Here is a 25,134-nt window from a genome sequence, read left to right on the forward strand (position 1 = left end):
TGCTTCCTTAGAGGATCAGACATAAAATCCACTTATAAACCCGAGCTTAAGAGAGGCTGCGTGGGTCACTGCCTGCCCCCGGGAGCTGCTTGTGGCCCTGGGGGCAGCCAAAGTGTTGTGGTGCTGGGGGCACTTATAACCCAGCACAGCTCCACCCATACAAGGAGCACCTTCCTGCTCTCTGCAGCGTCTCCCTGCAGCATTTTCCAGCCCTACAGCTCAGATCTGCCCCATGGGATGGGATCCATCCCCACACACTCACCCATTGGCCCCCAGCACTGCTCGGTGTTGGTGTGGGGCTGAGCCCGGTGCCCGCTGTCCCCGGTGGGCAGGTGAAAGTCGCCGTGCTGCCCTCTGCCAGGAACATATGTGTGTTTGGAGGCTCCCGCCCCTAAGCTGCTTTTATTAATTTGTAATCCCCTGCGAGCAGGAGGTAAAGGGATTTGGGGGATTAGTGGTCTCACAGTAACAACCACAATTATCAGCTGCGGCTGCTGGGACGGGTGGTGTGTGTGTGCAGTGGTGGGGCTGTACACCATGGAACACAGACACACACCTACACACATAAGTGTTATCAGAATGCAGCACGTCCACACAAATGGGTGCACGCCCAAAGGATTCATCAGCCAACACGTGCCTTGCATGGACACACACTGTGCACAGCTGTGTGCACACGGCTGCACTCACAGCCACGTAACTCGGCTCCGCTGTGCACATCCCTGCACTCCTGTGTGCGCCCCTTACACGTGTGGACACACCAGGCCGTGCCCAAGTCCACGGCTGCTTCATGCTCAGTTAACACAATTCACCTCTTCAAGCCGCCGGACGCTGATTGCCGCGGGTCGGATGCTCTCCCTTCTACTTCTTCACGCTCATTAACTAATTAGCGGAGAGTGACGGCTCCCCACGGGCTGTGCCGGTGGCCCCGCGCCACTGGAACTAACGGAACCAGGGCTGGGGGGACGGACTTTCCCCCCCGACGGCGCCTCCCCTGACCTCCACCGCAGCGCGTTGTCCCCGCGGGGGCTTTACGTGGCCTGGAGGCACGCGTGGGACGTGGGGAACGATCCTTACCCCCCTTTCCATCTCGCTTTTGTGATGCTAAATTGCCCCTCGGTCACCCGCGGCCCAGCTGCGGCCCGGCCCGACGGCTCGGTGCCGCCCCCGACCCGCCCCCCCGTCGGCCCCGCTCCGCCCCGGGCGCGGTCCAGCCCCGCGCCGCTCCCCGCATCGCTCCGCCACTCCTCCGCAGCCACCCGCGCACCTCGGACATCCCGTACACACGGAGCGACCGCGATGCTGCTGGAGCGGGTCCGCGCCGGCTCGGAGAAGGCAGCGGAGCTCTGCCCCTTCCCGCGGAGCCCAGGTGAGAGGGCGCAGACCCGGCTCCCGGTGCCCGTTTCTGTCCGTGCCGTCGGTGTAGCCGGGATCCCCCCGCCCGCTGCCGAGGGAGAAACTCCGCGGCTGTATCGGGCTGAGCGCACGGACCGGACCCGGAGCGGCGGATTCTGCCCCGAAGCTGCCGCCGCTCCGCGCTCAACGACGGCGGGGCGAGGTGGGGAGCTGCTGCCCTGCAGCGGGCACTCCCTGCGCAGCCCCGTTGGCTCCGACCTTTTCCGTTCCCCCTCTTAAAAATCTCCCAGTAATTATTATTTTTTTTTTTTCATTCCGAATTTAACGAACGGCGAAAACGCCGGCGCTGTCGGTGCGGGAGAGACCCGTCGGTGCGGGGGATTTAAACGAAATCGAGGAGGGGACGAGGCGGAGCGGGACGGGGTCGAGTTGCCGGCGCTGCCGAAGCTCGGGCCGTCCATCCGCTGCCCCTCGTCCCGCTCCGCTCCCCGCGTGTCCCCGCGCTGTGCTCACCTCGGGAATTGCACTGTTGACCCCCAAACACCGGCAGGTGGTTCCTCTTAGCGTCAATTAACGAACCGAAACAGCCCGGAGCCAATTCCCGATGGGAGGAATGAGACCAAAACGCCGATTTCCCGCAGGACGCGACGCCCGCAAATAACCCCGCGGCCCCGGAGAGAGAGGGGAGCCGGGAGGCGGTGCGGGGAGCTGCGGGGCTGAGTTCGTCGTGCTTTTATTATTGAATTATTCTTTTCATTTTCGTTTTCTTTCATTTTTTGTTACCCTTTGGTCCATCCCTTTTCCCAGCAACTCGCCGCCGTTTGCAGCACACAACGAATTCCGGGCACCGACCGCCGCTTCCCCCTCTCTCCCGTTCTCCCCCGGTGCGGCCCCCGGGCCCAGCGCTGCCCCCTCCATCCCTCAGCCCCGTCGGGGCGGCTCCGCCCGGATTTCGTTTCCGGGCCCCGCGGCCGTTCCCTCTCGCCGCTCCGTGCAGCGCATCGCGGGGCGCTCTGCTTAATCCCCTTCTGGGCTGCGCGCTGCGGGAGGGAACGGCCGACGGCTGCAAATAACCATCCCGGGGGGGCTCAATCCCGGGGTGGCAGCGGGATAACGGAGGGCTGAGGGCGCGGGGAGGGACGGCGGGGGCAGAGCCCCGGCTGAGCCGCCGGAGCGGGTGTCCCGCCTGAGCGAGCGGAGCCGCGATGCAGAGTAAGAGCAGCCGGGCTCCTGCAGCCCCGTGTCCGCCCCCGGGCCGCGGTGCCGGTGCCGGTGCTCGGCTCTCGGGGCAGCTCGGGGTCGGCTGTCGCCGCTACTGTCACCGCTACCGCTGCGGGTGTTGTTATTTTGGACGCGGATAAGTGTGGAGGAGACGATTATAACCATAACGACATCACCTGAACCTCTGCTCCTACCCACAGCCGTACAGCTCTGCGTGTCTCTACAGTTACCTTCGCATAGTTACCCATATTTATCCGTATCTGGCGCAGCTGTGTCTGTGTATCTCTACGTCTGTATCTGTGCTGATAAATCCGTATTTCTGTGTCTCCGCATCTACATTTCTACCTCTATACCTGCCAATATCTGTATATTTATGTCCATGTATCTGTGGGTTTTCACTTTCTAACCTACTTATCTGTTCATTTTTTTCTCTGTGTTTCCGTATCTCTGTATCGTCTCTTCCCAGAGATCACCTCTTCTGATACCTGCAGGATGATGGAACATTCCTGCTGTGCTTTTGGCTTTTTGTTTTTTTGTTTTGTTTTTTTTTTTCAGTAGAATTTTCATTGGTTTTGGCAGTTTTTTTCCCCAAGAGAGAGGTGGAATAACTGCGAGAATTGGTGCGGGTAGTTCGGCTGGGGCTGAAGTCCCTTCCTATCTCTTCCCTTCGTGTTTTGCTGGGCTGTGCGCAGCTCGGGGTGGGGTTCTCTGCGCTCCGTGCCGCTGGGAGAGGCTCTCACAACGCCGCACAAACGAATTTGAATGAAAAAGAATGTTTTCCACGCTGTTCCCCAGGTCAACCCCGGGGTTTCAGACGGGGGCAGCGCCGGGAATGCCGGGCCGGGGGGGATCGGGCGCCGGTGGGAGGCAGTGGGACCGTCGGAGCGACAGCTGATGGGGGGCTGCTTCCCGCAGAGATCCCGCTGTGCGCCGGCTGCAATCAGCACATCGTGGACAGGTTCATCCTCAAGGTCCTGGACAGACACTGGCACAGCAAGTGCTTGAAATGTTCCGACTGCCAGACTCAGCTGGCCGAGAAGTGCTTCAGCCGAGGGGACGGCGTGTACTGCAAGGAGGATTTCTTCAAGTGCGTGGGTCGGGGGGAGGCGGAGGGGAACCGGGAGGTGGAGGGGAACCGGGGGGCGTTCAGCACCGCGGACAGCGGCTCCGTGTCGGGGTTCAGCACCGCGGACAGCGGTTCGATATCGGGGTTCAGCACCGCGGACAGCGGCTCGATATCGGGGTTCAGCACCGCGGACAGCGGCCGCTCGGGGCTCAGCCCTCGTGGCTCCGCGCTCATCGTCCTCCCTCCTGTCGCCCCACTCAGGCGCTTCGGGACGAAATGTGCCGCCTGCCAGCAGGGCATCCCCCCGACCCAGGTGGTTCGCCGGGCACAGGACTTCGTGTACCACCTGCACTGCTTCGCCTGCATCGTCTGCAAGCGGCAGCTGGCCACCGGAGATGAGTTCTACCTGATGGAGGACAGCAGGCTGGTGTGCAAGGCTGACTACGAGACGGCCAAGCAGAGAGGTACCGCGCTCCCTTCGTCCCCCGGGGAAGAGAGAGGCGGCTCCGGGCCGCTCTGCCCTCGGGGCTCCGCACGTGCATAGGGTTGGGCAGGAGGGAGGGCGGGGGTCCCGGGTCCCCGCGGGGAGCTCCGAGCTAACCCGCACCGTGCCGGCAGAGGCCGAGTCCACGGCCAAGAGGCCCCGCACCACCATCACGGCCAAGCAGCTGGAGACCCTCAAAAACGCCTACAACAACTCGCCCAAGCCGGCACGGCACGTCCGGGAGCAGCTCTCGTCGGAGACGGGGTTGGATATGCGAGTGGTGCAGGTGAGACCGCGCGGCTCCCACCCCCGGGAGGCGGCTGGGATCGGGTCGGCCCCGCTCACAGCGAGCTGCCCCGTGCTCTGCTTGCAGGTCTGGTTCCAGAACCGCCGGGCCAAGGAGAAGCGGCTGAAGAAGGACGCGGGGAGGCAGCGCTGGGGGCAGTACTTCAGGAACATGAAGCGGTCCCGGGGGACCTCCAAGTCCGACAAGGACAGCATCCAGGAGGAGGGGCCCGACAGCGACGCTGAGGTCTCCTTCACAGGTCGGTGCCCGACGGGGCTGCGCCGAGGGCTGCCGGCTGAGCTGCGGCCCTGGCAGGGCTCGATTCACCCCTTCGGGGTCACATTAATTATTTTTAGCTGTAATATAATAAGGGAAAATAAGTGCGATAAGAGGAAGGCGGAGTGGAGGGACCGCCCTGGCACAGCCAGAGCCGCTGCGCCGGGAACAGCCGTGAGCTGAGAAATGGCACGGGGAAATCCTGTGACAGATCCCAGACGGAGCAGGGAGAGCTCCATGGGCAGCGCTGGGCTGTTGGAGCGGCCCCTGCATGCAGTCTTCTCAATGTCTCTTCTCAAGGGACAATGCAAAACTCGGAGTTCAAAATTACTGAACTACGAGGAAAAGCTCATAGGTTCCTCTTAGTTTGGCTGTTGTTGTTGTATTATCCTATTTAGAATCGTTTGATTTGCGTAGTTCTTGTTAGTTACTTCCCAGTCTTGTGGGAGCTGTTTCCTCCCTGCTGTAAAAAAAGGAACTGCTTCGTTTTGGGAGATTTCTGCATTACAGGGTCCCGTTTTTGGGGCAGTCATCTCTGCAGATAACCCCCGGAGCTCTCAGCTTTGTGCTCCTCAGCCCCGCGGCCGCTCACTGCCGGGCCGCAGCCCTGAGCTGGGGTGGGTGCACGGGGGCGGCAGCGCTAAACAACCCGCACTGACAGCACCTGCACCGCATCCCCGCGGGGCTCAGACTTGTGTGCGTAGACTTCGTTTGTAGAGATACGGGAGAGAAGCTGAAATACAACACTACTGACAAAGACATCCGCCCGCAATGCACGGATGTTTATGGGCACACAGCTTTGTGTTTCTGCTCTCTGCCGTGTTCCTAAAACCTGTTTGATTTTCCAGCCTGTGCACACACGCTGCGCCTCGGTGTCATTAAATATGAATGTACCATAAATAATAACTAAAAATTGTCGAACAATTATTGATAGCTCGGTGCCAAAGCAGATTTGTATCCAAGGCAACGGAACGGCTCTCGCTGCCCATAAAGCCCCAAACGAAAGCAAACAATTTTTTTGCTGGTGATTTACAAAATACTTTCATATTTCAGAAGTGTTTTTAAGCCTTTCTCCTCCTCATCATCCCGATCCTGAGGAAACAAACACTGCTGAGATCTAATTCATTTTCTTCTGAGCAATGCACAGTTTTTCCTTGTATCAAATGCTCAGGTAGATCCTAAAAATGAGACCGAAATTCAAAATAAACCCCAAAGCCAAATATAAAGGAGAGACCAAAAGGATGGAAAGATCTTGAACTCATGTTCCTCTTTAAAGGATTACTTTAAAACCTCAGTCCTATATTTGAATGTGTGCTTTTTGTGCCTGTTTTTTAGACCCCAAATGTATTAGACATTTGTACTCAGAAAAAATAATCCCTTGTCTTTCTTTGGAGACTCATCAATAAGGGTAGGAATAATAGGGAATAATAAGGAATTACAACTAGGAAGTGCACGGCTGCTCAATTCCCATCCATCTCATTTGTGTGTACTCAGGGCTCACAGGAGCTCCTGTGTGCACTGCCGGCCGTGGCCATCACTCTCCCAGTAAAACCAGTTTGTTTTCCTTTCAGATGAGCCTTCCATGTCCGAGATGAGCCACTCCAATGGGATTTACAGCAATCTCAGTGAGGCATCCCCAGCCCTGGGGAGGCAGACTGGGACCAACGGGGGCTTCACTCTGGATCACAGCGGCATCCCAGCTCAGGACCAGTACCACGACCTACGATCCAACAGCCCCTATGGGATTCCCCAGTCACCGGCTTCATTGCAAGCACTGCCAGGCCACCAGCCTTTAATCTCCAGCTTGGTTTACCCCGACAGTGGTTTGGGCATCATGGGACAAGGCGGACAGGGGGTGCCCCAGTCCATGAGGGTCCTGGCTGGGAATGGGCCCAGCTCTGACCTCTCCACCGGCAGCAGTGGGGGATACCCGGATTTCCCTGCCAGCCCAGCGTCCTGGCTGGATGAAGTCGACCATGCTCAGTTTTGATAGAGGATCCACCACTGTGCAGTGGGAAGGGAAAGGACTCATCGCTGGCAAATGTCATCTGCCCATGGGGAAAAAAGGAGGGACGTGCTGAGTGCTGCGCGGGCAGGATGGCATGGCTGCCCTGCAGAGCGTGGATATGCTTGCAGAGGGCGAGCTGCTGGTGGATCTGCAGTGGACAGTGGGCAAAGGGAGACGTGGCACAGAGGTGAGCATGAGGAGCATCCCACGAACCTGGTGATGGTGTCCTTACTGAACACCGAGAGTTGTGCTTTACAGGTGTTTTGCTTTCTGCTGTCATTGCATCCTCCAAAGCGAGGACTTCTTTCACCACCCACCCACACTGAAAACCTTCTGAAGAGAAAATAAAGTCCTCATCCGAGATGAAAGGTGTGACCATATCTATATTTCTATAGGGGAAATGTTAATAGCGAATCACTTCAGCACCCCATGGTAGCAAACATCTCTGTTCTTCCAGCGGATTTTTTGAAGCGGTTTGTTCTGCTTTCTTTTCAATTCACCTCCGCTTCTCTAAAACAAGATGCTCTTTCATATGCCAATCACACACCATCAACCCTTTTCCTTTGTAAAGTGAAGACCACCCGTTGATTCCGCTTCGCATCTTTTTGATTTATAGACTGCTAGTTTCATTCTTCCATGTAAGCATTAAACAGTGAATAGATGTATTTATTACCAAATACCTCCACCTTAATCACGATGGCAAGAGGTGGTTTTCTGGCCCGGGAAGCCCGGCAGCTCTGGGTTGTGAATCTTTTGCTCTTCTTTAAGACCCCTTTGCAGCCTTTTTCTGCAGTGTCTCCGCTCTCCCCGCTGTTGCCAAATGCCCTTTGGGTCTCTTTGGGGTCACATTGCTGGGTCGGCTCCAGCTGTGCTTTGCAATGAGCGTGCACCTTCCCAGCAGCTCTTCTCTGTTGGAGGCATTTGTGTATCTCTGCAGACAGAGCACGAGTGGATAGTGAGGAAAGGCAAAGCAATGTGTGTATCGTTACCTGTACAAATGATGGAATTATCTGTAGATGATGTGACTGTCCCGTGTCTTTTATTTATCTTCTCGCATTCTCTCTGATGATCGAATACTCCAAGGCTGCAAATAAATTTGTCAGCTCAACTTTGAATTGTCTTTTGCTAAATTCACATCCAACACATCTATATCAATAAACGCTATACCTGAAAATAAAAATCAAAGCTCTCAAAACTTGAAGTCTTGATTCAGCTGTAATGCAACTGGTTTAAAAATGCTCTGAGAAGCAGAAACAGAACTGGGAGCTTTGGGGCTGCAGTTGTTGGGAGCACAACCGAGCAGTGCTGCTCACTGCATGCCCAGCTCTTGGTTGTGCTCAGGCTGGTTTGGATGGCTTGTTGTTATCTTTCAGTATTCGTTGCACAGGTAGAAATGTGTAAGGCAAGGGCAGCTTTGTCCCAGGTTGCAGCACCACGAGGTTCCCAAGCAGCTGAGTTTCAGCTCTTGGTGCCATACCCGTGAGCTCCTGGGGCATTTCAGGTGTGGGGAGCAGTGCCTCCCATGGCCCATTGGGCTCCAGTTGGGTCTGGACCCAGGAGGTTCTCCCCTTCCTGCACCAGAGGCGAGTAACACACAGACAACTGTTGCTGCCGACTCGCAGTGCCATCGCAGGGACATGGCACACCGAAACTCATGGATTAATTAGAAAATGATGGAGCTGTGTAAATCAGATGCCAAAACCTCACCCATGCAGAGAAGAGCTCTTATTTTCAAGAATTCTTTGCTCTCTGATCCATTGCCCTGTGGTTCAGAGGTACCCCTTCCAACCTGTGCCAATTGTTTCAATGCAATACATTTTGGCCATTCAATTATTAATAACAAATTCCTATTAAGGGTGATTATTGAAAGAAGGAAATGAGAACGAAGGCAGAAATGGAGTTTACCTTAGGGGGAATGGTGTTATTATAAGACTAAGACTTGTTCATAGCTTCCCTCACAGCAAAGGCTGAGTGCTGCTGCTCCCCATGCATGTCTGGATTGGGGAAGGGAAGTGATGCCAGTTCTGCCACACTACATCTCAGCCTCCTCTCTCCAGGCTGAGACTCAGAGATCCCATTAAGAGAAATGCTTTTTTGTTCTATTTTTTTTTCTCATTAAAAAGAAAAGCAATTTGGAAGAAGGAAATAAAAGCAACAGAACTAATGGAGTGACAGCTCATAAAACCCGACTGGAATCAGGAAGAGTGGTTCACGTTGCTCACTTTGCAGGTGAGCTCCTGCAGCTCTGCTGATTGGTGTGAGTGCATTGCAGGAGGAGACGGGTTTTGTGCTGCTGGGGAGGAAAATCTAGTGTGTGAGTTCTTGTTTTTAAATGGCACGTTCAGCTCTGATGAGTCCTTGTGTCCCAAACCTGTGCAGGAAGCTCTCAGACTTCCTGTAAATCTCAGGATTTACACCCCAAAACAACATTATACAGCACAAATGGCTCAGTTAAAAGCTGGCAGGAAAACCAAGCGAGCACAAATATGCTGGGGAAAAAAATAATAATAAGCAAAGGTGTTTAAATTATGCTGATTTTGTTCTTTCTGACATCTTTATTATCTCCCCATGCGGGAGTGTGTTTTGTGCTGAGCCTCCCATATGGGGGTGTGTGCCTGCAGGGCTGGTGTTGATTTAGGGTGTGGGAAGGACACACTGCTTTTGTGCACAACGTTTTGCAGCCCAGTGATGGTAAATAATCCAACACCCAAACACAAGAGGCTTCTGGGTTTAAACGGACTTCAACACAACCAGCTTTCATACCTTCTTTCTCTTTCCATTTTGAATGAGGGGTTGGGTCACTTCCAACTGAGGGGTAGAGAGGGAGCAGCCCCATAGGTCCCAGTCTCTTCACACACAGTGGGTGTGCTGGGTGGTGAAGCACTGGGATTCTTGCTCTGAGCCCAAGGAAAGAGTGGCAGAACACAGACATGTGGCTCCCTCTTAATCCTGACCAACCAGGGAGAGTTTTTGACATATATACACAATCCATCCCTCGGGCAGAGACAGTAGAACTGGGAGCAGTGATCACAGAGCTCCAACACAGCAGTGTCACAGTGCTGTCCACAAAATAACTCTGTGGCTGAGCACTCAGCTCTGGCTGCCAGCAGCTCCCAGCCCAGGCACAGCAGATCTCCAGACCTTTATAATGTTTTTAGCTCTGTTATTTTCCCACTGCGCTGTGAGCATCTCTGTCCCCCCAGGGATGTTGTAGGCGCTGCTATCCCTGCCCGGCTGCACACCATCCCACTGCTGCTCATCCCCTGCCCTCCTCCTGTTCCTCTGCCGGAGCTTGTGAAAAGTCCCCAAGTCAGCTGGAGGCGAGTAAATCATTCCTGACAGCTACATCTCTACAGGGCAGTTAGAATTAATGTAACAATTTGGCATTTAATGAAGCAACAACATGCTGGGCTGCAGAGAATAGCCAGGACCTGCTGCAGTCACATTAGCATCCCTTGGGGACCCAACAGGCATTGACACCATCAGATGCCGGCTGCTGGGCTGAGCGTGCGGCCCCGGCTGGGACACAGCCAGCACAGCTCCATCGCCATCACCGCATCCTTGTGCCTGGGATGGGCACAGGGAAGGGACAGAGCCTGGGGATATGGGGGTGATAGGGACCCTCATGGGAGCGATGAGGGTCACAGGGAGCGCTCAGCCCCAAGGGCTGAACTGATACAGGAGGTGCAAAAAATGTCTTCAGAAGCACGCAGGAAGAGCAGGAAAAATAAACTGGGTGTGTTGGAGGGGGGGCAGGATTGGCAGAACAGCATATTTTGCAAACAGAACCCAGCTGGATCAGGTGTGCTGCACCAGGAGGCTCTGATTTCCACAGAGCTGCAGGTACTCCAGCTGTCTCCAGGATGAGTCCTTTGAACAACAGGAGGGAGTGCAGCAAATGCAAATGGCTCTGGGGCCAATCTCCTCTTTCCCATGTATATACATATGCTCTTGAAGCACCACAGTTTGCAGCAGCTTGGATGCTCCGAAATAAATCATGCGATGCATATTATTAATCTTTTTGCTCTCCGATGAAACCATGGCACAAAAGTGCATCCCCTCACTCACAAACCAGCCGTGCTGCTTCCCCTCTGCAGGGTGGGCTGGTGCGGCCCCACATCTCACTGCGTTGAATTGCAGAGCCTCACAGCCATTGGCTTTAAGGGCTTGACAGGTTTATAAAGTGCTGAGTGTCCCATAGGGACAGAGGCAGTGTTTGCAGAGGAGATGAAGCGTGCCGTATCCAGCTGGCCTAACAAGGCAGCGGGAAATCTAAATTAATTCAGGAATGCCTTCTGTTTGGCTGGAGGAGGATGCTGCTCTCAATCTATGGAAATGACACACTGGGAGAATGCTTGCCAGCAGTGCCAGGATCCCCTCTGTGGATCATGGGCACTGCACAGAGGCACAAGGCAGCACAGAGCAATGAGACCCCAGCCCACATCCTGCTCAGGGTGTGTGGCTTATTGCCACCTGTGAGGACTGCAAAGAAGGAGCAGCCTCAACCAGAGCCACCTGTGCTCCCAGGAGGGGCCTGAGGGAGCATTTGTTGTTTGCTGGTGCAGAGCTGTAGGCTCATTCTCCAGGATCATGTCCTTGCTGCTCTCAGGTACTGCTCCTGCTCCCCTAGGCTCAACCTTGGTGGACTCAGGGCTGAGATCTCCCCTGTGCTGCAGGTCAGTGCTGTGGGGCTGGTTTGGGGTTGTCCCATATCCTTGGGATGGGACTGATTTCATCTCCAAGTTGCAATGGTTGGGCTCCTGCAGAGGCTGCCCTGCTGTTTGTGTGGGCTGTGAGCTGTACATGGACTGTCTGCGGGGATGGATAAGGGGGATGGACGGGGCTGAGTTCCAACATGCAGCTTTTCCTAACTGAAACCCAACCAACCAAAGCTCAGGTGACCTCAGGGCTGGTGGTAGGGCAGCAGCTGTTGAGTTTATTATTTAGAATAGGCCCAATATTTAACGTGGCCAGCTCCTTCTCTATTCCTTGCTGCTCAGCCTTTTCAGTTTTGTTTCTGCCTGCACCCTCCTCACTGTGTTCTGTTCCTGCCATGAGCTCCAGAATTAATTTTCCTGGCCTACCCTGATGATTGTAGCTGAAGCATCCCCTCGTTGTGCTCTTGCTGGGATTTGGCTCTGGGGATCGAGGGCATTTTGATGAAGCTGAGCAATATGGCAAAATTAAAACTTACTCTGGTTTTAATTTGTACTAATCATACACTCAGAAATAAAGAATTGGTCCCCCAAGTGTTTTTCTGGACTGGAGGACCAGGCTCATTTATTTGCACGGGTTAATATACTGCATGCTAATTGTGGGATGCCAATATTAGCCGCACTGCAACACCAGGGCCAGCCTTGCCACAGTGAGGTGGTATGGAGAGGCAGCAGAAGCCCAGATGCATTGAAACAGATCTGTGCAGGGTTTTATCAGTAGATTTGCCAGCAGGAAAATCATCATTTTCAGGAAAAATAGTCCTTTATGTTCATTGAAACATCTCATTAACTCAGAGGGACGCTAATTGGATACACTGCAGTCAGATGGGGTATTCTGTCACCCTTCCATGCAGAAGGCAGAGGCCAGGTGTGAGGTGCTGCTGCATCCCTGTGTGCTCATGGGGCTTTGAGGCGCTGCAGTTGGGCTGAGGCTGCGTTGCCCTGCAGGCACAGCACAGCTGGAAGGCGATCGCTCCTGTGCTGCACGGCTGGCACGCTTCTCACCATGAATATTGCATTGAGGCAAGTGGAATCACATTGCGGAGCCTCGATGGGGCTGTGCTTCCTTTGCTGAAGGCAGGGAGGTGTGTCTGGGACACAGGTGGTCGTGGGATCCTGAGGGATGTGAGCTGCAGGCTGTGCCTGTCCAGCGCTACCTGTGAACCATCACACTGCTGTGCAGCATCACTCAGATGGACGTGTTACACAGCCACAGTTCATGCAAGTGTGTACGAGTGCATGAAGCACAAGTGGTCAAATCCAGCACTGAGAAGTGGGGCTGAAAGCACACGTGTTTGGTGCAGGGAGGCGCTGGTGCTGAGCAGTGCTGCAGGCTGCATTAGCGGTGTTTTGGGGAGCTGTGTCACCAGCCATCAGCGCCGTGCTAATGAGGAGCCGTGCTCTGAAGTCACCTCTCCTTCATTAATTAAGGCTGTTTTGCACGAGGCAGGGAAGAGGAATTGAGGAAGGGCTCTCGATGCCGTTGTGCTTTCCACAGATGTTGCAGAGGATCCATTACTGCCCGTGAAAGCCCTGTCAACATTTTTCCAAGGAAGAATGAAAATGTAAATAACTTTAAAATGCTTCAATGTCACCGTGGTATGGAGAAAGGTCACGCTGCTGGCGACCATTTATCTTTGTGCCCATTTGAAGAGCTTTTTTCCTATTACATTTTTTGAAATTAATGTTTTTAAACATTACCCAAAGTAACGTTAACAATCACAGGGTTTATGGGATTGATCGTTCCGCGGGCTGGGATTTAGATTGGAAAAGATTTGTTTTAGGCTGTTGTTTGCTGGGAGGTGGCTGACAGACTTTGTGATTTATTGCTTACAAAAAGGTGGGTGTGATTTAACAAAAAAGACAAAAGCAGCTCTTGAGTTCCCAAGTAAATATGAGGGGGGAAAATATTCCCTGGGAGGGAGCTTGGGTAGATGGACGCAGAGCTTGTACAGAACATCAGTGCAAGGTGAGACCACAGGAATGGGCTGCCTGGCTGCAGTTCTCCTGCTGGGGGTAAGGTGGGCTGGACCCCAAGTTTGGCTTATTGAAGGCTTTCTGCTCTTCTGCACAGGAAGAATTTCAGTAGCACTGAACCTTGGTTTGGGGACAGGGAAAAATAGCTGTGCTCTTAATAGAAACACTTGGCCTGCAGAGATGTGCTTGCATTTTTCACCTCTGTTGCCCCTGCTACATCAAGTGTGAGGGAGCAGGGGATGCCACAGCTGGTGCTTTGCATGTAATTTTCACCCTCTTGTTAATGACCTTGCAGGGATTAGCATGGCCTTCTCCATATGCCAGTAGATTATGTCTGTTGGCAGCTGCTACTACTGGAGCAAAATGGGATAGTTTTCATTAGGAGTGCTTGACACTGGGTTGCCCTGGGTGTCGTCAATCCTAAACTGTCAGTGCCTTTGAATAAAGCAGCGTGCAGATGTGATTTATTAGGTGTGCTGCTGCTTTGCTGAAAATGTGGCATTTTGGAGTCAGCGAGGTCTTGCAGGAGAAGTGTGAAGGGAATCTTCTTGCTCCTCCTCACACACCCTGCCCATGGGCACCATGGGGATCTCAGCTGATGCCAGGTGGAAAATCTGCCCTGAAATAAGTGAGCAGTGTTGGGACTTGCACTGAATGAGCCCCTTGTGCTGTGCTGTGTGGTTACTCATTAGCAAACACCCGTGTGCTCACTTAGTGGGTGAAATGATGCAATTAATGACAGACTGAACTTAGGAGTGTGTTCTGAACCAGCATTTCTATCTGGTTAGATTGGGGGTGCGGGAAGCAAAGTCTTCAAACCTCTGTGTTGAAGCAGGACTTGACTTTGAAATGATTTATTTTGAAGGTTCATAAAATATTCAGGATGGTTACCCCAAATCTCACCGCTCCCAATTCCTGCAGAGCAGGGGACAGTCAGCTGTCAGCGCTGCTCAGCTCCTATAACTGAATGGGGCACATCCTGAGCATGTAGAATATTTTGGGGTCTGAGGGGGGCACAGCTTATCATGGATGGGTATGCAGGGCTCTGGTGCTGGGCCAAAGCCCACACCCAGCTGTGGGATGGATGTGGGGATGCTGCAGAGGTTTCCCTACTCCTTTTGCCCTGTGGGGAACCAGACTCTCTGTGTTCTGCAAGGTTATTAATCCCCTGTTTATCCTGTTTTAAAATAAGCAGTTTAAAGGAGGCTGCCAAAGATGATAGGCCACAAATCCATGTCATTCTTTTGATTTGCAGCAGCAAAGCCAAACCCTCCCCGCTGCAAAACATGGTGCATGTGGTCCATCAGGCTGCAGTGGTGACCCAGCCAGCCCTGGCCACACAGACCCACAGCTCCTATGTGGAACATTGTGGGGAGCCTCCATGCAGTGAGCTCAGAGCTTTGTTGAGGGCAGCTCTACCTGGTGCTGCTGTGCTTTTGCTGCGACGCAGCAGGGAGCTGAAAGTCATGGAGCGCTTTGCTTTGCTTGGCTCGATACATCTCATCCTGAGAGCAACCCTGCAGCCTAACACCTTGCTGCCCCTTTGCAGTAACCACCAACTAATTACTTAAAGCCTGCCAGATGAGGATTAACAGCCGTGTAATACACTAGGTATGATTTATCTTCAATAAATATGCCCCTTATAATCAATGGGTAATTATTTCACGTGCAGTAGTTCTGATTAAATGTAAATTAATAGTGCGTGCGGGAGATTGGATTTAAAAGTGGTAAAATAATGTGAAGTGAGTTTTGCTTCTCACTGGTTGCAATACAAAAGGTGGTGTTGGTAGCAAAGGCAGAACATCCCAAAGGATGAAGAGAGGTTGCCAAAAAAAAAGAGGAAAAAATACTAAAAAAACCCAAAACTCAAACTGATTTATTGGCCCACAGCAGACTGCAAACAGTCGTGTTCTATGGGCAAAGCTCCCATTGCATGGGCTGGTCTTTGTGCAAGCCCCTGTGGGCTCGTGCCCTGCTCTGATGGGGCTCTGCTTGGAGGAAGGGTGTGGGCAGGGGATGATAAATGAGGAGGAGGGGGGAAAGGCGGAAGAATAGAGGATGTGAAAAGACGTGCTCCATCTCTGCAGCAGTGTTAGTGCCCAGATGGGGCTGACGCCTGTATTCAGGAGCAGGAATAAAGCATCACCCTTAGCGACTAGGGGCAGGAGCAGCAATGCCAGCTCTATGGGGAGAAACAAGATGGGTGGGTGTACAACTCTGGTTCTGGAAAGCCCAGGAGGAAGTTAAAGCAGCACCTTTCTGATATATAAAAACAGAATAGTGATGCCAATGGGTAAAACAGAAAGTAGAAATCACCATTTCCTTCTCAGATACTGCAGCACCAAGCACACCTGCAACTATCTGGTAATGATGTTAAGGAGGATGTGAGTAAGCATGCAGCTGTGGTGTTTGTCAGCTCTGAATTCCATAGACTTCTGCTTTTTCCATTCTGTTCCTGTTTGCTTGGGCTGCTGGGGATGGTTCTGATCTGGTGTGGGGTGACAGAGCTCTCAGTCAGTGCTGAGATGTGACCCCACAGGAACAAGCAGAGATGCTCACAGTACTGAGCTTCCCCCTGGCTGCAGGTCCCACAGAGGTGTCAGGGTCCAGGAGTCTGCTCCCCTGCCCTGTGTCACAGGGGGACATGGAGAGGGTGTAGGATTTCTCTCTGCCTGAAGTCCTGCAGGCTCAGGTGCAGATACGTGCGTGCTTCTGCACTAAGTAGACAGGGGACTGAGGATACAGGGGATGCAATTACAGGGCTGCTGCTTGCCCGCAGGGTAGCCCTGCACCTTTCAGACAGGAAGGCTTGTCTGCTTTCTCCTCCAAAAACTGGGTGAGGAAGATGGGAACTGCTGTGTGGGTGTAAGGAGTGGTAAACCTGCTTTCTCAGAGCATGGATATAATTCTCTGTTTAATCTCTTGCTGAAAGATCTTTGGGATTTCCAGCAAAAGGTGGCACTAACTGGGGGGACCTCGGGGTGGATATAGGATTTAATGAAGTAATTTCTGTTATGCCATTCACTTTTTTTCCACTGAACTAAGTTCTCTGCTGGTTGAGATGAGGAGATGTATGAATCTCCTGGTATCTGCAATAGGAACATTAACAGTGATGGTAGGAAAGCCTGGGTTTTCTACCCCCTTTTGTGGATGATGCTCCAAACCCTTCCTGTCCCAGCAGTTAGGACACGCCATTCACCTATTAAAAGCTAAAGGCACACAGTTTCTGGAGCAGAAATGAAGTGTTCAGAAGTGAAAACTCTCTGATAGAGATCAGAGTAGGGAAAACCAGAGCTCCCAAACCCTGGAGACCCAGCCTGGGACACAACCAAGCCCGGGGCACTGCCCAGCCCAAGGCATTGTGAGTACATGTAGGGATGATGCCATGCTCAGCAGGTGCACGGGGCTTGGTTTCAGGCACTAATTAACCACAGTAACCTCTGGATTAAGATTAGCCACAGGCACTCTCAGGTCTATGTAGGAGCAGAGCTGGAGCTGCTTCCTGAAGCACCCAGAGACCTCAAGGCAGCGGCGATGCTTGATTCTTGACTAGATGTTTTTAATGAGCTGTGAGTCTGCGACCAGGAGACACTAAAAAGCAATTGCATTAAATCACGAACTACATTTGACTTTATGGATTGTTTATGGGATCTTTCTTTTATTAATTCTTTATCCTTTAATATTATAAAGGATTTGTATCCACAATAAATAATGCAAAGTTAAATTACATCCTCTTTGGCTTAAAATTTTAATATTCCTATTGCCCATCTCCATAAAGAAATTGTATTTGAGGTCGTTGCATATGTACAGCTGCAGTCATAACCCTAATGGAATTACTATTCAAGCACAGGCAAGATTAGTATGAATGCCAAGAAACTGCCCGTCTGTCAGGGGAAAAGGTAAAAGTTCAGAGTTCAGCTTGCATCCAAATTATTTATCTCCCTAATAACTTAATAGATTGAATATATTACTTGTCAGTGACCTTGATGTACAACAATAAAGACCCCTTGGTTGTGTCAGAAAATGTATGAGACGATAATAAGTAGTACTTATGTAGCGGAATAAAAACATATTCTTTATGATAATGAAGTCTCTCTGCACAAGGACACCACAAGGACACAAAGCCACGTAAACATAAACACTGGGATGCCTTTGGCTGTGGGCAGGCGGTGCCTTCCCTCCTAACACTGGCTGATGGAGGATGCTGTGCCCTGCAGACGAGTGCAGTGGTTCCTCCCCACACTTACACCCACACTCCCTCCTGCAGGCAGTTAGTCCTTTGCTTTTCCAATCAGTCCCCTTGACTTCATGCCATGCTTACGGTTGTTTCCATTCCGGGTCTCCCAGGCATATAAAAAGAATCCTATAAATTAGAGTTTAGGATCAAAGGTAATGCTGCAAATAGGCGTGTTGTAAACATGCCTAAAAATAGGAAGGTAATTTCCCTGAGTGCCGTGGTCCCCAGCGGTGTAACACAGTGTCTCTATTTCTTTCTATTTCTATGTCTATTTTTCAAGGCTTCACATTATCTAAAGAGGAAAACAAAAAGCCCTCAAAGGATATTGTTCTTTAATAAGGCTTATGATTATGGATTTTTTTCTGCCTCAGCCAGCGCAAAATCACCACTAATATACTGAAATGGAATGACTCTCTCCTCACGTTTTTGATTGTATTTATGGCCACTTAATCTGTGCTAGCAGCCAGGATCAAATATATCTCCAAGTATTGATCAGCTTTAGGCTGATAGAAGTTCAAGCTCATGAGGTCTCGGTCTTTGACCCTCAAATAGGATATGAATCTCAATCCAATAGACTGATATTCACACACAGTCGCTGCCCAGGGTTGCAGGCTGCAAGGGAAAAATCAATGAAGAGTGCTAATGATTCACAATTTATAGAGCAGCTGCCATTTTAATATTAGAATAAATGTTATATTGCAAAGGGATGGGAACATAGGTGGTGGCACGGAAAATATTTCTTTGGAGCCTTTTCTGCGGGAAAATGATGTGCACAGAATTTTATGAAGTATAATTTATTGGCCTCATTTAGACTTATAATTTAAAACTCCTTATGAAAAAGGTATTAACTAGAGTGCATTGGGTAAGGAAACGGCAAGGACAGAGCAGGCTGCCTTAGAGTGCTTTGAGCACGTGTTGGTGGGGAAGGGAAGCAATATTCTAATACGTGGGAGCAGGCTGGAGAACTCCCCTTCTGCTTTAACATCCCTCCAGCATCTGGCAACAAAGAGGAGCCATCCTCTGAGCTGTGGCTTTTCTGAGCACACATGTGAATGGAGGAAAAATATATTGAACTTGTTGTTGGGGTACATGGCGTTCATTAAGGTGAACTCGTGGATCATGTCAGCTAGAGTGGTAGGGCAGAAAACTCTGCTGAGTTGGTGTGTGAGGGCTGGAGAGAATCACTGGAGCCAAACTGGGAGACAGACACCCAATGAAGGCAGCATAGGAGCTGCCATGGTACGTACTGTCTGTAGTACACAGATTTTATTTTGTCCTCAAATAATTCATTTCTGTTTGCCATGAATTAATTTCCTCTGCTGAGGTTTCTTTATGGGGACAGGTAGCCTCCAGCCAGTGGCAGAGATGCAGGAACGACAGGGGGAGCTGCCAAGAAAAAGTACAAGTTCAGTTCTGCCCTTTTGCCTTTTCCCTGCCACTGAGCAAGCCACTAGGAGCAAGGGGCAGGAAATGAGATGTAAAGGACTGCAGTGGCTGAGGACATCTCTAGAGAGCAGCAGGACTGTGTTGGTTTGGAAGGCGACCCTACTGAGCAAGAAGAGGTTTTGATTAGAGAAATCCATGTCTTTCCTTCCAACCTCCAGCCCTATTTACAATCTCCTTTTGCCTCTAAATTCCTGTATGTTGTAAATGTTCACCTGAAAGTCCAGACCAAGGGACGCTATCTCAGTGATAATAATGTATTTCCCTTCATGGATGCAAACGGCAAGAGGTTTTCAGTACAAAGAGCCCAGGCCTTTTGGAACAGACAAGAAAAGATGGGAATCTGAGATCAGAAACAGAATTTATGGCATCCGTTTTGGCCATCCCCGTATTTATTTTTTATAGAAGTGAAAAGAGCTTAAATAATTCATCCACCTGAGAGCTCATAACTCTCTGGCCTGTGTAGAATATCTTTCATATATCTCTTAACCCAGAGCCTATTGACAAACCATATGAAAAATAACAGCCCTTTCACTTGCAGAAGCAAAATCCAATGTATTGATTGTGATGGTCTAAATAATGGCATTTCTATTAACCAGCAGGTATTGCCCACACAGGTTAGGGTTTACTTAACTCAGGGTACGAGATGTCCCGTGCATTCCGTCATAAAACCAAAATGTGCTCAATCCTTTTCCTTCCTTGGTTATACTGTCACTGTGATCAAACTGTTTTACAAAGAAACCTGTGACAGGTGCTTGATGAAATTTAACGTGAGATCTTTTTATTTTATCTTTGGAGGGTGGCAGGGGAAAGGGCACGTTGTGCCTGGTTATTGCATACAGGGCATAGGTGTGCAGCTGACGCATTAAGTTAGATGCTCTGAACTGACAGGTTAGAGCTACGGGGTACTGCCGTCAGCCCCAGGGAAGAGCAGACAGCTGGATGTACCTGATGGTGTCCTTACATTTCCTCTGGAAAGGGCTCCCATGTCTGTTCATAGATGACGAGTTTGTATCACCTGCTCCTTTGTGGATCCAGGGTGAGAGGCAGAGGGCTCTGGTGCCTGCAGCACAGCACCAAAGTTGCACTGAGGGCAGAGCAGTGAAAGCAAGAGCCTGTTGTTGTGCTTCCCCTAAGGTGACAGATACAAGCACTAAAGTTAGCATGCAGATCTAACCCTACAAAGATTTGGAGCTCAGGGTGTGTTGGTTACAGGGTCTGAAGTTTGCATTACGTTTTGCTTTCTCCCCATCTTGACAGATTTCTGCTGCTTATTTTTTCTTCACCCCTAATTAGGCAACACGGACTGTTACAGCTTCAAGAACTGAAACCACTCGCCTATCAATTCTGCCTATTGGAAAATGATGCTGTCCAATCCTGGCCTTGCATACCTTCCATTATTTAATTCACAAATGTTTAAATAGGAGCCTAAGAGATCCCAACTGTGTCTTTTTACATAATGAAATTACAAGGAGTCATATGTTGCTACCATCCATAATCTTATTGCACGCTTTACATAAAATTCAGATTGGGTGGCTCTGCATGCATGCATATTTTACATTTTCAACTTTATTAAAGAAATGAATAGAGTGCTGGAAAGGCTGCTTTCTGTACAGTCAATTCAGATGCTGGGGACCATAAATCTGAAAGCCTATGATTTGTTGTTCTTCACCCACAATAAATTCAGCCTCTCTTGATGGAAGGGTTGGCTCCATTTGTTGCAGTTTAGGTCACAGTGTTTGGATAAAGATGCAGCTGGACTTGCCGGGAAGGGAATTTGGGCTGGGTTCAGTGAGGCACGAGAATACCTTTATTTTTTCCTGCTACAGGAGCTGGAACCCACAGCCATTCTGTGACGCGAGTTTTTGACTGGGGAGATTTGAGCAGAGATGATGAATTTCTGCTGAGGAATGATTACATTTTAGAGGCACTTGATGTGTTTCTTGGAGTGCGTTCACATGGATGAAGCAGTGGTTTGCCCAGTGTCGATTCCACACCAGAAACACCCTTCCCAAAGCCTTGTGCCCAAGGCCTTGGCCAAGTGGTTCCCAGCTGTGGCTGTGAGATGGCAAAGCTGCTTTATGACCCAATTCTGGTTAGAGTTAACACTTTATTGTCAAGTAGTAATGGTCTGGTAGGTGCTGCGTGAGGGACCTGATGTTACTGTTAACACCACACACACACGCACAAAGGAAAATGGGAAACTTGAGCTGTGAAATGCTTGTTAACTTACTGCATGCCCAGCACCAAGGGAAGGCCACCCTGCCCTCTGCAAGCAGCACACCTCGAGCGCTCACATAAAGCACCTGGCAAACTCTCCTAAACACCAGCATGAACTTGAAGCGAATTGCTTTTGCTGAACAGCGATTATAATTCCTGCTGCATATCCAGATTTTGACAAGTAAATCTCATATTTTAAACACAGGATTAAAAAAAATTTATTACTACAGTGGGGATTAAGTTGTAAAGCCTCAGAATGTAAGTCTGCAAAGTAGGAAACACAGAAAAATCAAGTGAAATCTATTGTTCAAAATAACTCAGGCTTAACCCTTTGCCACCTGGTGCAGACCCTGACTGCGGTTGGAACAGCCCTGTAATAATTATCCCCAGGTCTCTTGTAACGTTTCACTGGGGCAGGTAGGGGATATGGAATTTCTTCCTGTTGTTTCTCAAATCCCTCCATTTCCAGACTTGGCTGCACCTTCGTGCTCAGAAATAACAGTGGCGTTGAATAGCATCCGAACGAGAAATTCAAGCCAGGCGGTCTTGTTTGTGGCATCAACTCGTCTGATTGCTTTGCAGTTCATTTCCGTTCATTTTAAGAGGAAAGTCTCCTTATTAAGAACTCCATTGTGAAAGCTCAGTAAATGTAATGATTTCCCAGCTGAGTTTTCACGCCTTTGTACTGAGCTCCAAGGCAAAGCCCCAGTGCCATGGGAGCCAGCAGATGCCTGTCCCCCTCCTGTAGCAAGCCCGTGATTTTGTCTGATGTGTGGTTTTGAACCTGCAGCCCACAGGTGTGACCTTAGGAGTGAGGCAACGGACAGACAGAAAGCACAGCTTATTTCCTAGGTGTGCACTGCCTGGCAACCTCCATTTCCCACCATTAGTGATAATAATTCTGCACTGCCAGAAGGAAGTTTAGTTCCTCTGTGGCTGGAAGGTGGTGCAAAGCCCTTAGCTGAAAGCTGGATGGGAATGGAAGTGATAATGGTGATTCTTTCTGGGTTATTTGAATGTAGAAATGTGGAGGCTGCCACCTCACACCTCCAGCAGGTGAGCACACAGAAGGCGCTGCTGTCACTTCTCTCATGTCCCTCATAATGTCACCATCCAGAACAAGGAGACACCACGAGAACAGCAAACTTCCTCACGGGAAAAGCTGCAGCTGGATTCGGCACCCAGAGTCTAACAGATCCCTTTTGGGGCTGAACAGAGGCCCTGCTTTATGTTCAGCGTGTCTCTTCCCTCCCCACACTCACACATTTGATGAATTGCGTTTTGCCCACAAGTGCTGCATATCAGCAGCTGCTGGGCTCGGGCTGGCTGTGGAATTTAGAGCCTGATGCTGTGATATATTACATGAAACTCTATCAAACCAACAGCCCGCACTGTTCTTAGGATTCAGTTGTTCTCTACCAATATTGCTTTTCTAAACAGATAATGAACATCTAGTATCCAATTAGCTGCCTGCTCCTCCAGGTACCATTTGGGAAGCTAATAAAATCACAGGCACATTCCTGAATATTATACATCTGAAATCCTTGTTCTCAGCTCTTCCAGAGGTGAGAACTGTGGTGAATTCTGTATGATTCATTCCAAATGTTCATTTGTTTCTGCTTTTGGCTTGTTAGGATGGGCGGTGAAATGGTTGATAAATGTAAACCCTCAGAGATTCCCCTGCTTTTCTAAGGGAGGTAAATCTATCTAATCATAGGTTAATTATCAGCTATTTTCACACTGCTAGGACATTCTTAAAAAGCAAATCAATATCTAATAAATGATTTGTGTGTATCCAATAATTAAAACCCTAATGCACAGCACTCACCAACTTCTTTACCATGCTAGAACAGTCACGAGATGCTATTTCATTCTGGTGGTATCAGCAGCGCAATCCTTTCCTGTAACCCACGATACCTGCATAGGGAATTAAAAGCGTGCATGAGATTTAAACCTTCTCTACATTGAAGAGTGGTAACACTTGCTGGCACACTAAATGAATACAGAGCTACTTTGCTTACTGGCACTATCAGTTATGTCTTTGCTTGGAGGAATGGGAGCATAAAGAGGTTTGGCCCTCAGTATAAAGAGAAAGCTGAGGGGAGAGGAGTAGAGGTCATTGTGAGGCCAGGGAAATTTCAAGTTTTTATTTCCAAGTAATTCTAGCCTTCTTTTGATATGGTTCTTAATTAACCAGCAAACTGGTCTTTTCCTTTCTCCAATTAAATATATTGACAGTGCATTCCAACTTGGCTGGTAATCTACTGTTTTTCTCCTTGGTGTAATCAATACGGAGTTGTCACAAAGCTACAGGTGGCATTAAGAACTTTTCTTTCTTTTTCCCCCCACATAATTAATTGTCTCTGTGTCTCCATTCCATTCTATAACCAGTGTAACAGAATAGCCTGCATTAAGACAGGATGGGCCCCATTTGGTAGCGCTAGGCTTCCTTGGTCAAAGCAGAGCTGAAGAGAAGTCCTGAAGCTCAGAAAAGCCATCTTTATTACATGGTATTTGAGATGGGCTTTTAAGAGAAACGCAAAATCCTCCACCCTGCAGCTTTTGGACTAATGAAATGTCTCTTCAGAGCTACAAAGGAGATGCTAAGTGTGTAGACACCAAAGCAGGAGGAGATAGGGAAGACATCAGCAGCTGCTCTGTCCCAAAATCAGAGTATCTGAATGTGGTGAGCATCCCATGTTTGCAAGTTAGGCATGCAGCAGGTAGATGTAATTTGAGCTCACTGCCCTCAATCAGAGCCCTACCAGCACCTCATTTCTGTGTGCTCTGCTAAGCCCAATTGCCAAAGGAAGGCCTGCCACACAGTGTCAGAGCCCATTGTGAGGGGGACACGAGCTGCAGCCCTTGTAATTAGTTTCAGAGCCTCCATTACTCACAGGAGCTCTGCAATTCCGGGAGAGGGGCTTTGTGTGTGTGCACAGCATGGCTATGGGACTGCAGCATCCTCTGTGCTGCACTCAGCAGTGGGCTCACATGGCGTCCTGTGCTTACCTGAGAGGTCTGCAGCCATGGCAGAGCTTCATGGGGATGAGGTGGGGCTGAGTGGGAAGCAGGTACCTGGGGTGGCTCTTCAGGATGAAGGATTTAGCTTTGCTTGCAGCTTGCTCCATCAGATGGGGCAGGTGTAGCAGTGGGGCTGGAGGTCAAAATCCAGAGGTGGCTCTGGGTGGTACTGCTGGAGGTGAAGCCCAGGTTAGCTGGAGTTGAAAGGTTACTGAGGGAAAAAAACATCCAAATGCAGCCAGATCAACTTCTTACAAGGGTAGGTGGCGACAGGACAAGGGGTATGACTTTAACCTAAAAGAGAGGAGGTTCAGATGAGTTGTCAGAGGCAAGCTTTTTTGCTGAGAGGGCCGAGGTGCTGTAAGACGTTACCTAAAGGGGCTGTGGATGCTCCATCCATGGCAGGGCTGGAGGCTGGATGAAGCCCTGGGCAACATGAGCTGGAGGCCTGTGTGCATTGCCCGGGGGGGCCTGATAACCCTGAGGGTCCCTTCCATGGTTCATCACCTGTGAGGGCAGCCTGGATTCACAACGTGGGGCTGTCTGCAGGCCGCTCCTGCCATCAGCTCCAGCAGTGCTCGCTGATAAATAATAGATAAATACCGAGGATAACATTGCTCCGCTGCCACAAATTAGACCGCGCTTAAAGGACGAGGGTAAAAATTGCGATTTGGCACGACGGAAGGAAAGAACAAAAGCTGATAGCGAAAGCAAGCCGAGCTTGGGACTTTTTGTTCATTAACTTCCTTCTCCGGCCGTGCTTTCACCATTACCAACACGGCTTTGTGAGCAACGAAACCCCGGGAGGAATCCAGAGCGGAGCG

General features: G+C 50.4%; 1 protein-coding gene and 1 long non-coding RNA gene across 5 annotated transcripts; one reads left to right on the forward strand and one right to left on the reverse strand.

Annotated features, from left to right (window-relative positions):
* The first annotated feature begins 1,228 nt into the window (after window positions 1–1,228).
* On the forward strand, window positions 1,229–6,698 carry LHX3 (LIM homeobox 3). The gene is made up of 6 exons (XM_015878907.2): window positions 1,229–1,366; window positions 3,490–3,661; window positions 3,902–4,104; window positions 4,259–4,410; window positions 4,498–4,669; window positions 6,258–6,698. The coding sequence occupies exons 1-6, from the start codon at window positions 1,297–1,299 to the stop codon at window positions 6,674–6,676; spliced, it is 1,188 nt and encodes a 395-aa protein (XP_015734393.1). The 5' UTR covers window positions 1,229–1,296; the 3' UTR covers window positions 6,677–6,698.
* An 855-nt stretch (window positions 6,699–7,553) lies between these two features.
* Window positions 7,554–25,064, reverse strand: LOC107321722. 4 transcript variants are annotated; one of them, XR_001558655.2, is made up of 4 exons: window positions 24,683–25,064; window positions 24,299–24,521; window positions 23,115–23,203; window positions 16,485–20,198 (listed from the first exon to the last, which is right to left on the reverse strand). It is a non-coding gene; the product is annotated as an uncharacterized LOC107321722 (long non-coding RNA). The 4 variants fall into 4 exon arrangements; XR_004309112.1 differs by having other exon boundaries at window positions 24,299–24,604; XR_004309111.1 differs by lacking the exon at window positions 16,485–20,198 and adding an exon at window positions 7,554–7,625 and having other exon boundaries at window positions 24,299–25,064.
* Between the last annotated feature and the right edge of the window lie 70 nt (window positions 25,065–25,134).

Source organism: Coturnix japonica, chromosome 17 (assembly GCF_001577835.2).
Source record: "Coturnix japonica isolate 7356 chromosome 17, Coturnix japonica 2.1, whole genome shotgun sequence".
NCBI lineage: Eukaryota > Metazoa > Chordata > Aves > Galliformes > Phasianidae > Coturnix > Coturnix japonica.

What these genes read in the sequence shown, in the direction of transcription:
- LHX3 (XM_015878907.2), top strand. Translation starts at nt 1,297, where the DNA reads ATGCTGCTGGAGCGGGTCCGCGCCGGCTCGGAGAAGGCAGCGGAGCTC. An exon ending in CGAGACGGCCAAGCAGAGAG is followed by an intron (nt 4,105 to 4,258) that starts GTACCGCGCTCC and finishes CCGTGCCGGCAG; the next exon opens with AGGCCGAGTCCACGGCCAAG. An exon ending in CGCTGAGGTCTCCTTCACAG is followed by an intron (nt 4,670 to 6,257) that starts GTCGGTGCCCGA and finishes TTTTCCTTTCAG; the next exon opens with ATGAGCCTTCCATGTCCGAG.